Source organism: Ambystoma mexicanum, chromosome 12 (assembly GCF_040938575.1).
Source record: "Ambystoma mexicanum isolate Mex_15411 chromosome 12, UKY_AmexF1_1, whole genome shotgun sequence".
Classification (NCBI taxonomy): Eukaryota; Metazoa; Chordata; class Amphibia; order Caudata; family Ambystomatidae; genus Ambystoma; species Ambystoma mexicanum.
In genome coordinates this window covers 925,449,110-925,462,272 of record NC_090936.1, presented here as the reverse complement: position 1 = coordinate 925,462,272, position 13,163 = coordinate 925,449,110, and the positions used below count along the sequence as shown (strand labels likewise).

At 48.2% G+C, this 13,163-nt stretch overlaps 1 protein-coding gene across 2 annotated transcripts in view; it reads left to right on the top strand.

The window, feature by feature from the left end:
* CDK17 (cyclin dependent kinase 17) overlaps positions 1–13,163 on the top strand; it is a 1,505,117-nt gene that overhangs the window by 676,938 nt on the left and 815,016 nt on the right. For both annotated transcript variants that reach the window (XM_069629414.1, XM_069629415.1), the window contains one exon: positions 5,295–5,428. In XM_069629414.1, the coding sequence (XP_069485515.1) occupies positions 5,295–5,428 (134 nt within the window). The remainder of the gene's footprint in view (positions 1–5,294; positions 5,429–13,163) is intronic.

Sequence of the window (13,163 nt, the reverse complement as noted above, 5' to 3'; positions counted from 1 at the left end):
TCAATATCTACCTTTCTTTGCTGATCAAAATTCTCTAAGGACATGGCCTCACCTGCTACATTTACATCAACGACACACAAATAGTATTCAAAATACAAGACCATCAAGAAGAAGACATAACAATTGAGAACTGCCTTTGTGATGTATTCAACTGGATGAACTGTACTACCTCAAACTCAACCCAGGCAAAACAGAAATAATGATTCCAAAAATGGAGGAGACAACCACTACATCCCCTGACCAAGGGAACTCGTTACAACCCCTGCCCCATCGTCGACTGTAATAAAAAACCTGCGAGTCCTGATGGATAACAAAGACACCCTAGAGCCACAAGTAAGCGCTATACTCAAGAAATGCTTCTTTCTACTGCGAGTGGAAAAAAGGATCCTACCGTTCCTATCATTTGCCAACAAAACACAAACCATCATCGCCCTCGTCAAGTCCAGCCTATAGCAGGTTATGCCTGAACAACTCCTAAAAAAAACTACAAAGCATACAAAATGTGGCAGCCAGATTTCTCCTCAAAATACCCCGAAGAGAACACATAGTCCTGCGCTAAAAACACTACATTGGCTACCAATAAAACTAATCAAATTCAAATCAATGTGCATCACGCAAAGAGCAATCCAGAACCAAGGCACAGAATTCCTGAGAGACCAATTGCACCTAGATCTCCCAACAAGAACGCTCAGATAAAGCAACAACATTCACCTGGAGACAAAACTTGACAAGAGAAAACTCAGAGGATCCTCTTTCTCTCACCTCGCACCAAAAATATGGAACGATATACCAAAGAATATATGCAACACAAAAAACCACTTACTATTCAGGAATCTGCTCAAATCGTGGCTCTTCACTGCAGAACTAGATGCATGCCCACAGGGGCACACCCACACCTGATAACAATGATGAGTGAAAACACTGATCCCGGACCCCAACTCGACTACATACAGAATCTAAGAAATACAATCTACAACGTATCAAACACAAACTGAGAGTTAGCCATAACAAGGTGACAGTAAAAACCGAATACATAACTAAACCAAGACGGAAGAAACAAAGACGATTATCTGTAGTACCCTTGCCAATCAATCCTAAACCCAGCAGACCACCTTCAAAACAGACAGTGAGGGAATATAGGGGACGGCCAATCCACAACACCAACACCAACACCAGAAGGGGAAGACTAAACATAACCAGCCCACCAAACGAAGATCCATACAACACAAACAGCAACGCACCGTGACATCTAACCTAATGGTCAGATGGCCAAGAAACGTAACCAGCTTCTAAGTTTACCCACAGGTATGCCACCTAAATAGAACAAGACCGTCGAGAACCCGAACAAACAACCCACTAACCCAACTTCAAATGTCTGCTTACCTAATTCACCCGAAAACCTACACAACCATCTCTCGGCCAGCAAATCGCACATACTTCACCACACCGCAAAAAACAAACACATAAACTGCATCAACAGCACACAAGGTCTTGCTCCAATCCGATACCTACACCAAAGGTCAGCACGCAGTGAAAACCGAACTGAAGCTGCCAACAGTAGACCACTATTCTCACTTTCCTACTCCCTCTTCACCCAACTAACCAAACTGCCCCCCCCGACCACCACCCGCCTCTTGGGTGCACGCCAGCCTCCTGCATGCTTCCCGTTGCGTAGCCTCAGCAGAACGAGTCACAAGAAGAAAAGCCTACTTTCAGTACGATTTCTGCTGCACAACATCTGCACTCGAGATTTTTAGGGATACAGACCCTCTCAGGACCGGCAGCTGATATCTGCCATGCATTGGTCCCGGCGTCCTCTTTCCTCCAGTTTATACCTGGGCTGCCAACACGAACTACGTGGCTTCTGCTTCTGGATTCCCCTGCTCTTAATCAGAAACGCCAACTCTATGGCGTGCACCTGGCTGGGGGCAAGGGGGCGGACATTTAAGTATCTCTGCCTCCCTCAGGTGTGGGTCATCTGCATTATTGAACTGATCACTCCTGCAGCAGTGCACCTCTTCAGCCCTCTTCCTTGTCTCAGTACTTGGGGAATTATGGGACTTGAAATCCCTAATGGAAACATTTGTTTTTCTTTCTGTTTTGCAATAGGCCATTGAAAGAGTAGGGCTTCGGGGAAAGTTGAACAAGGGGGTTTCCCATTCTCCCTGACCTGCTTCCCTCCCTCATGTGATCCTCCCACAGAACACCACCCTCTGGGTCGCGATCAGAAAGCATCTTCCTTTCCCTGGCCACATGAGAAGGGTTGCAGGCCATGTTTTCTGGGGGAATCGTTGCTGATTCATCACACTATCCCTTTAAATCAATAGTCTCCAATAGACTGTGCTGAGGATACTGAAATGGTATGATATACCAAAGAACCAGAGAGAAAGGGCAGAAAGCCGAGAGAGAGTGAGATGCTGAGAGAACCAGGGGAAGCCCTCTGTACGTAGCCGAGCAGAAGGAGGCGGTGCTGTAGCAGAACGCTGAACCCACATAAACCAGAGTAGCTCCACGAGCGAGAAACGCTGGGGAACAGAGTTCAGTGGTAGCTTGACCACAAAGCAATCGTGGTGAGCTGCCTGCCTGTACAATTATGCCGGCACCACCAGCGGGTGGAAGGAACTCCCCATCCAAGTCATGACGCCAGTGCTATCCAGAAGGCAAGAGCGGGACACCGTGGAAAGTAAGACATGGTACTACAAAGAAAGCCCGATGGAGTCCAACGTCCTACAGGTACTGGCACCGTTACCCCTGAAAACAGAAGGTAATAAGGTGAACGGTAGTTCCAAAAGATCAAGAGGGATTCATTGTAAGTTAAATTAAACTAGTACTAATGTGAAAAGAAGTGGAACTAGTCTGATCAACCAGAACTGTTAACGAGTTCAGGAGAAACACGAAAGAAACCAAGTTAGAAACTTGTAACCCTGGGAAAAGGGAAAGGATAACTCATATCCTGACGATAAGAAAGAGCATACTAGAGAAAGACACTGGGGGAATAAAGTCCAGTGAGCCTGGTAAAATAAGCCTCATATATGAAACCGCACCCTGCGAAGAGGTGGATTATAATTGGAATTTGAAAAACCAAAATATTCGAAAAGAGGGCAGAGACATTGCTAGAGAGGGCTAAGGGGGCTATAGCCCTGGGTGTTTGGGTTGTAGCCCCAGGTAGCACTTTGGGGGCTACAACCAAAAGGCTAGCTAGCCCTGAGTCCCGGCAGTCCCGACAATAGCTTTGCCCCAGATCTTTTTCAGACCTAGCAACACCGCTGCAAGAGGGTCACAAGCCTTCTAAGAGAGAGAGAGAGAACCTGAAGAGAACTAAGACAATCTCTGAGAAAGAGGGAATGGAAAATACCAGTCTGCTTGAAGAACTGCAGAACTTAATCCAGAGGATAACCAGAGATTATTTACAAATACTAAGGAGCAATAGAATAAAAAAGAAACTTGTGACAAAACACAGCATCCAAGAGACTGGAGTCATTCTCCTGGGCTTAGTTATATTAGTAGTAGGGTGACATAGCTTAGAGATGGACAGTGGAAGCACTTCTTTTGGACATTCACACTGAATTTATTTTTATTTTATTTTATTTATTTGTTTATATAGCGTTAAAGCCTGCGGGCATCAGAACGCTTACATATAGACTGGACAACAGAAAAAGAGACAGGACTAGGCGAGAGAAGGCCTAAGTTAACTCAAATTGATTCAGTATGAATGACAATCACCTTAGTAAAATAGGTAGGGAACAGCGCGTAGCCATAGGAAAAGACGGGCCTTGTTTTACTTTAAATAAACAATATAGTGAAATTGTCTTTTACAGCGTCCGCCTCCTTCTTACCCTTCACAGCACCCTATTCACCCAAATATGCCATCTCTCCTTTGCATTCTTTGCTTTGTCTTACTTCTACAACTGCTCTCCTCCCACATGCATCTATACATCCACAACCTGTGTTCTTGTAAACACAGATTCTATTTTGTGCATTTGTTCATTTCTGTTTTGTGTTCCATTGATGATTATTTTATACATTGCTTTTGCAGGTGTTTACTAATGTATATGTTATGTCTGAGTTTTGCTTCTTGTTTGTTGGTCTGTATGCTTGAGACCCTTACAGAACGTTGGTGTGGAATGTTATGAGTGAAGTGTGCCTATATGTTCCACAGTGTCAGTTGGGGCCTGAAGCTTAACGGACTAGGGAGCCGGTGGATGTCGCTCTGTTTATGTACTTAACCTACTAGCTCCTTATGTACTTACCTTCTGTATCTTTCCAGTAAAGTTCTGTTCAACCCACGTGTGGCTCGGTGCACTTATTTCACCCAGAGCACATCATATCAGTATACTATACTCCATGTAATAACAAATCCAGATTTTCTGATTATGAATGTATTCTTTTTCAGTGCAGTGCCCCAACGCCTACTAGAGTCTAGTTGTGCACAGAAGCAAAAGAATATATAAATGAATAGTCCATTTCATTCATGTTTTCATCCCTCTTTTGCTAACCGCAGTCTGTTTTCGTGACTGCTGGTTTCACCATAGGGATGATTGTGGGTTAAGGCTGGTGCGGGTGATCTAGGAATTCTCAGAAATCATGACACTATTCTTTGTAGCTGTGCAGTACAGTCGGCGTCCCCTCTTGAGGTTCAGTGAAGGCCTTTCAATTGGTAATGTGAATGAAGCAGTGACCTTAGTAAAGTCATAATCTTATCTTTACCATTTCCCCTAGAGTTACCTTTTTCAGACCTCTAGATAAAGGTTAGAACTCTGCAAGAAATCATTACATTATGACAGAACCAACATTCCACAGCATGGTCTGCCCATGTGACAGAAGTGCTGCTGTAATGCAATCATTTTAGGGAGCTGATCTCAGTTTATAGCATTTGTTTGAGAACCATACCATGACTTATTCAGCATGATGGTGACAATTAAGATGCAAGAAGAAATATTTGTATGTTCTATAAGCATTCGTCATGGCTCTTTTCGATTTATTGGATGTATAAATCGTGTATCATGGTTTCATCCCCATGAGTTACAAAGTGGTAAGTTACTTCGTGGCAGGTTTCATCGTGGAGGGGAGTGGGGGGGCGCAGGGCATGGATGTACCTAAGAGGTGGCGTGAGAGTAAGTGGGGTGGTGGGAGATGATGTGGAATGGGGAGGCACTAAAAGAAAAAAAAAGAAAAAATCTACAATGAACTCAACCACAAAGTAATTTACCTCCTGTAATGTATGGGAATTTAATCGTAGAACTGTATAAATGTAAAGTATGGTAAGGATACTAATAGCTCACTTTTTATTGCAGACATTGTGCATGAAAATCTCAAAATGGGATCAGATGGTGAAAGTGACCAAGCTTCAGGAACTTCATCTGATGAAGTCCAGTCTCCCACAGGAGTTTGTCTGAGAAGCCGGATACACAGGCGAATCTCTTTGGAGGTAATCTGTTCTCTAATGGGTTTTGCTAACCCAGTCTTTTAAAAAAAAATGTTTCTAGTTAAGCTTTTATGCTTCTGGCCTTTTTAAATGAATATGTTATGGTAATACACGCAGCTCTATCCCAGGTAACAGCAAAGGCTTTGAATCATGTGGGGCCACTTAATAGACTGGTATTTTCAATTGGTGCCAACAATTATGCTTTCTGTTTTTCTTGCCTTGAAGAGCTCTCGTAGCTGAACCGGCTTCAGTTTGTTGAAGGTACTCTCTGCGATGGGCTGAATCTCTGTGTCTTTAAATCCTTTGACAGTTTGTCTGGCTTTATTTGCAGTACAAGGTGTTGCTGGAGATCAGTCACTGGATCTCCTTGGCTCCTGGCAGTTAATGGGAGGCATCTCCCAGCCCAACCTTTATGTTTTGGGTCTCCCTTCTTAAACCTAGAAAAGCAGGTTATCTGTAAGCTTTTCTTGACTCACCTAATGCTGTCTTCAAACAATATCTTGTGTTTCCTGTACATTTTATTAAAATTGTTACGCCTGCATTGTTTTGTTTTATCCTGCTTCTTAGCTTGTGAATTTTTATTTGGTTCTTATATTTCAAAACGCTGCTGTATATTGCTTTTACTTCACTGTGCTCATATTCCTTGCTACTGTTGCACTTAGTTTTCTTGTAGTGCAGACTGTTGAAACATCGTTTACACGCTGCACGCTCACTTGGGATTACATATCCCAACTATCTTGTGGTCCCCGCCTATTACTTATCCCCCTTCCAGGTGTGACTGTGCCGGCACGACTGTCCAGTTAGTTCCGGTGCGTGTTAGGCATGGCGCTCTTTTTCTGGTCTCCCCGAACGCCGCCTCCTCCCATGGTAATTCCCTCTGGGCTTGTGCTCACCCTCCCTGGTACAATTTCTCGTGTTGATTTAATAATGAATATCAAACGAAACAGACAAGCCAGGCTCGCAGCCAGGCATGTTAATCCATTGGATTCTGATACATCCATTCCCCAGCTTTGCACTTTAGCTGGACATGCCGATCGGTTTGTAAACTCACTCCTCGATGGCAAGTTTGATGCCCCCATTAATTCCAAGACCTATGCTCTTGACCGACCTCCCATGATGACCACTACCATGAAACCCCATGACATCCTCCCCACTGATTTGGTGGAACCTTGCAGGTCTGTTGATGCTAAGGTGGCTATGCCTCTACAAATCATGCCCCCCATTACCTTACCTACAGACCTTAGCAGTTGTACACCTTCTCTTCAAGCAGCACCTCTTAACACCCGCTCCTTGCGGCATCATGGTGTTAAGATTGCTGACGACCTACTATCCACCAGCCCCGACCTACTTGCTGGAACCGGTTCCTGAAGCCACACCTTCAGAAGTGGTAGAGTAGCTCTGTTTTAAAACATTCTCTGCAGTTTCACCCAATCTCGCACGAATCCCCTGCGGATAGTGACTCTCTCCTAGTGAAACTGAAGATCACAGACAACACATCACTCACCATCATTGCCATCTATTGACCCCAGAATGCCCTTCCGTCTTTTGAAGAGCAGTTTTTAAACAATATTACCAGGGTCCAGACACCAGTCTTGGTGATGGGTGATTTTAACCATTGGTTTGATGCTCCCCCCCACGCTGCCACTGTCTCATTAATGTGTGCTATTGACACCATTAGTTTCTCGCAATTGGTTGGTTCCCCCAGTCATACTTCTGGTCATACTCTCGACTGGCTTTTGGTTCAGCGCCTCTCGTTGGCTAACTTGACTCTCTCTCCATGCATCTGGCCCGATCACTTACTGCTATCTTTTGATATTATTCTCCCACACCCTCCTCCCAGACTTGATACGAATACGAGAAGTGCTGTGCGCATGCGTAACCAGAAGTCCTTAATCCCTGAGAATTTCTCCCCTTTGCTTCAAGAGAAATTGTGTTTTTTAGAGGACTTGTGTAACGCTGATGACCTAGCTCACTATTCTTAGAGAGGCACAGGTCCACCCTACTGATGAGGCCCAACCAGACCGAAACACGTGTCTGGGGTTGCTGTTGGTACTCTTGTTCAGAGGAGAATTGCCTAGCATTTCGGTGCTGGATTGCCCCAGTGCAGGTCAAAGACTGATATGTATGGGATATTTCTTCTCTGTGAAAGATGGGGAGCTAAAGACTCTGGGTAAGTCTCTTGTAACCAGGACTAATGTCTGGCAGAGGGACTCCCAGGACCCCCCCTTGGTAAGTTGGATCTATCCTCTGCTTTTGATCTTGTTGATCATGTTTCTTTTTCCCCACAATCTTTTTATTGAGTTTTATACATACAAGCTTAAACATGAAGCACGTTAAGGCATTTCTTGGAGCTTGCATGAAAACAAGAAACTGAAAAGAAAGTAAAGGCAGAACATAGGAAAACAGAACTTCAAGAACTTCAAATAACAGAAAATTTCTTTGGAGGAGGAGTAAAAGAGAGAATAGGGGCAAGCAGGGAGATTTAGGCGTTCGTCATTAGTTTGGTTCGGGGGAGCGGAACCACCATTGACTGGGTGCAGCTTTGGTCCGGAGTAAGAGGCTATTGGACGTCGTGGGCTGGGGGGTGGAGTGCCCAGTGTCTTAAGATGAGAGTTGATCCGCTGTCTACCGCTTCTTGGACTGGCCTTTCAGTCTTGGTTCCCCATACAGCGCAGAGTAGGAGGTTGTCTCGCCACTCCCGGGAATTGTTGCGTGTAGTCCAGGAAAGGGGCCCATGTCTGGTTGAATTTAGGAGTATTACCAAATCTGATGGCTGTAATCTTTTCTGCCACCACTATTTCCCAGCACTTAGCCCACCACATTTGTGTGGCAGGGCCTTCAGGGTTTTTCCTGAGTCTTGCGATTGATATCTTTGCGTCTTTTAGGAGGTGTGAGCATAAGTCTGACATGCGTCCTGTTAGTGGGAATTGGCCCTCCCCAGTGGATCGTAGGAGGACGATTCCCGGGTCCCATGGGATTGTGTGGCCAGTTATTGATTTGATTTGCTCCAGGATCTCTTTCCAGAATTGAGTGGCCTTCGGGCAGAACCAGAGGAGATGAAACAACAAACCCCTATCAGGACATCCTCTCCAGCACTGTGGAGGGATGGCTGGGTTGTATGTGTTCATGATCGCTGGGGTGCGGTACCATCTGTAGCACACTTTAAATGCACCTTCTTTGTTCGTTCTGCATTTTGAGCTTTTGTGCACTCTGGTCCAGATATGACTCCATTCCTCTGACTCGATAGCTTTGCCAATGTCTTCTTCCCACTTCAGCATATAGGGCTTTTTTTTGGTCGGATCAGTTCTGTCTAATAGTTTGTATAGCGTCGATATGGTGAGTGTTCGTTCTAGGGCTGTTAGTTCCCTGCTGCCGTGCTTCTTGGCAGGCACGCTAGACAGCCATTGCCTGAGTTCGTGTATCGTAATCTCTCCGTCTCTGGCACCTGGAATTTGGTTTTGCAGGCTTAAAATTTCAACGGGGTGCCGTTCTCAAAAAAGTCGGCCATAGTTCTCAGCCCGCCCTCCCGTCATACCGGGAGGAAAAGTCTGGGTTGTCCCAGATAGGCGTGAGCGGGCCCATTGCACTCCTGCACTTCCATAGGCGTGCTGCCTTTTACCAGCTTGTCACCGTATTCATTGTCGCAGGCACTGGGCCCAAGTCCTGGGCGTAGCTGGGGTCTTTCATGTGTGGTAGCACCTCGATCGGATCTTTACACCAGTCTTATTCTAATTTAAACCATCTGGCCGGTTAGTGGTTATCTTCCAAGCGAAGGCCTGGGAAAGCTGAGCTGCGAGGCAGTACCTAGCCACGTCCGGGACCCCCAGGATCCCCACCGCAGAGCCCCAGAACATAATACGCCTCTGAATATGTGATTTCTTGCCTTCCCAAACATATTTCAAGATGTCTCCCTGTAGTTTGTGTATAGCTTTCTTTCGAAGGGTTATAGGAAGGGCCAGGCAGCAATAGAGCAGCCTCAGGATTAAATTCAACTTCAGTGCAGTGATGTGGCCAAACCATAACATTTCTTGCCTTCACCAGTGCTCAAGATTGCCTCTTAGGTCTTTGACCAGGGGGGGAAGTTTGCTTTGTATATTTTTTCCGATTTACTAGGGATCTGGACCCCCAGGTAGCCTATCTGCGATTTGGCCCAAGGGATCAGATATGTTGCTTGCAGGCCCACCCTGAGTCTTTCCGGAATATTGATGCCTATTGTTGTGGACTTAGCTGTATTTACCGTAAACCCGGAGGCTTCCCTGGACTCCTTCAGCTCTTGCCATAGGGCTGCCATGGATTCTTCTGCATGGGTTAAAGTTAGCAGCACATCGTATAAGGCCGTCTTGTAAGATTGTCCCTTAAGTTCTAGGCCGTGGATGGCCGGATTGCAGCGAATCCTGCTAGCAAACACAAGAGGCGAGAACGCGCATCCTTATCTGGTGCCTCTGGTGATGTTGATTTTGACTGATTTCAGTTTTAGATGGATGTACGGATGTTGATAGTTCGCTAGTGCCCATTTACGAAGTTCGGCCCAAATCTGTAGTGAGTAGGGTTTCTCTTATATAGCTCCAGTCCAGCATGTTGAACGCTTTGTGTGCGTCCAAAGAGAGGACAAACAGCTCTGTGCTCATCCTGTTTGCAGACTCTATAATGTTTGTGGTTCTTCAGGTGTTGTCCTGGTGTTCCGGCCCGGGATGAAAACCAGTCTGGTCTGGGTGGATGAGGGCTGGGAGGATCAAGCTAATCTTTTTGCCAGTATTTTTGTGAATACCTTAGCATCATTGTTTAGTAGCATGAGTCTGTATGACGAACATTGTGCCCGGGCTTTTCCTGGAACAAGTTGAATAGGTTCGCCCGGTGTGGCACCAGGATATGAGCAACTTGTGTTGAGAGCTCGTCTGGCCCCGGGGACTTGTTTTTCAAGGAGCGGATTGTGTCTCCTACCTTCTAGTGATGGATTTGGTGGTAATTTTGGGATTGAGGCTAGGAATTGTGGTATGGCCATCACCTCTATCGGGGGTCCAGACATGGCCTCCTCGTGGTGCTGTGTCATTAAGTCAAGCTCTGCCTCTGTATGGTGCAGGTTCCCATATTATACAAAAAAGGGGTGCCTGCTGATAGTCCCAGGTCCTTCAGGCGCAGGTTCCCAGCCTTGTCAGCCAGACATCGGATGTAGTTCCTCATGCAGCTTCTTCAGCTTATGCGCTAGGAGGCAGTTTGCTTTATTGAGATAGTAGAACTGTTTGGTGTAGGTTAGTGCCCTGGCTGCACAGTCAGCCTGGTGTATCTCCAGCACTGTTTTCGCTCTTTTCAGTTCTCGTCCGATGGTTTTGTTGCAGCGTTTTTTAAGACTGCTCTCCAGTTCTCCAGCATAGGGTCTGGCATGGATTCACATGCTCATGAATATTCCCCGTCGTCAGGCTGGGAATCCTCGGTAAAGAAAAAACCAGTATCAGTTTAGTTTCTGATCTGTCTTTCGTAGTAGTAACCAATCACTGGTCTCTGCGTCATACTGACCACAGCCAATGACTGCCCTCTACCTAAGCACCGCCTCTGGCAGCCATCTTCAGATTTTTACCGCACGTTCATGTGTTGGGATCCTCGTGCTATTGCTCTCGAGCGTTAGTGCTATTTTTTCACGTTTTTTGCTCAAAAACTTCGTTTTTTCGGTCAAAAGAGCCTCAAGCTCCACCGACTCTCCATCCGATCAACGGGGACCCGTGTCGGATTCGTCTGCGCCCCTCAAGGGTGAAGATTTCGTCGAGCTACGCTTTGGAGGACTCCAGAAGCTTCTCAGGCCCGGACATGGCCCAGGAGAAGGGAAGCTCGACGCCCGGAAAGCTGTTCAGGGTCTGCCCTGGATGCCAGCTGCAGAACGTCTTTAAGGAGGACGAGCACTCCTTTTGTCTCTACTGCTTACATGAGGACAAGACGCACGTGGAGAAGGACTGTGTGTTTTGCGGCAATATGTCGGAGCGGACCATGAAGGACCGCCATCAACGTCTCGCCAACTGGCTGGAAGGGAAGAGCCCATCAGGCGAGAAGAAGAGGAAGAAATCCGAGCGGTCTTCTAAGACCTTTGAGGACGCCCCAGCGACGGGGGTCCAACACAAGGCCAAGCACCGCGAGTCCGCTGGCACCGGGAGTGCCGAACGGTCGGGCTCTACGGTCGCCAGGCAGGGCGCACCCTCACCGGCACCATCAACCACGAGCCAACGCTCTGGGTCGGGTAAGAGGAAGGGCAAGCACCCGGCAAAGCTCCTGGAGAGGCCCCGGTCGAGCTCGAAGGCCCCATCGGAGGGGGAGCGAGGCAGTGTCCCCCCCCTCAAGGATAAGGCGGTGAGCGCACCTAAGGTGGTGAAGGCCTTAATCCATCCGGCCAAGCCCTCTATCGATACTGTCGCGGCGACCCTGGCTCAGCCTGTGGAGGCTACACCAGTGGTGGCGACCTCGGGGCTCAGAGTCTCCCTGCCACCTCGGAGGGAGTCCTCTTTTGTGCCCATCGATAGGACCCCCGTGAAATCCCCGGCGGGGAAGAAAAAGGGGGGGGGCAGGGTGTCGTCGTAGATTCGGCTTCAACCTCGGAGGAAGAGCTGATCGAGGTCTTAAGCCACTGCCTTGGCGTGGAAGAAGACCGGCCCGTCGGGATGGATCGCCCGTCGGATTCCCCTCTGCCAGCGCCGCAAGACAACTCGGCGGCCATTTTGTTGGCTATACAGTCCTTATGCTCAGAGATAAGGACGAGACTACCGTTGCCGACGGAGGAACCTCTCCCGTCGGGGGGGTCCTGAACCGGGACCTTCTGGCGTTCCCCTGCCCAAGAAAAGGATTCACCCTCCACCTCCTTTTCAGCCGTTGCGCACCGTCCAGCCCTCCTCCCCGTCCACCCGAGGGGATGATACGGGGACTGACACGGCAGCGACGGGTACGGACGACGAGGTATAAGATGAGGATCTACCGTCGTCACCTCCCACCAGGGCTTCTCCGCCCGACGAGATTGGTTCGTTCCACTCCATGATCGCCAGGGCATCCGAGCTTTTCCAACTCTGCCCTGAGGAGAAGAAAAAGGAAGGATTCCTTTATCAACGGCGCGAGGCCAAGAGGAAGACGGTGCTCGCGGTGCCTCTACTGGACGACATTTGGGATGAGGGCCTCGCCCTCCTCAAGAACCCTTCCACTACGCCAGCTAGAAGAGACCGGTACGAGAAGAAGTACCGGGTCCCGGACGCGGCCCCCCTGTGCCTCCGGGCGCAGCCTACCCCGGACTCCGTCGTCTCTGCGGCGGCCAGGAAGAAAGCGGGGGGGGGGGTGCGGCCTCCACATCGACTTCCCCACCGGACGGCGAGGGAAAGAAATTGGACACTATGGGACGCAGGGTCATCTCGTCTGCAGCGACGACGATTAAAGCGGCCAACGCCTTGGCTAGCGTGGCCCGCTACGACAGGGAGCTATGGTACAAACTGGCTCCCCTGCTGGACTTCCTACCGGACGACAAGAGGGCGGATGCCCTGGAGATCCTACAGGAAGGTGAGGTGGCGTCGGACCACGCCATCACTATTGCGACGGACATCGCCGACACTGGGTTTCGCCAGTTGGGCAACGGCGTGTGCCTTAGGCGGCGTGGATGGCTCAAGGCTACGGACTTCCGTCAAGACGTACAGACCAGAGTCCTGGACATGCCGTTCGATGGGAACAACCTGTTTGGGAAAACAGTGGACGATTCCCTTCAGGCCATTAAAGC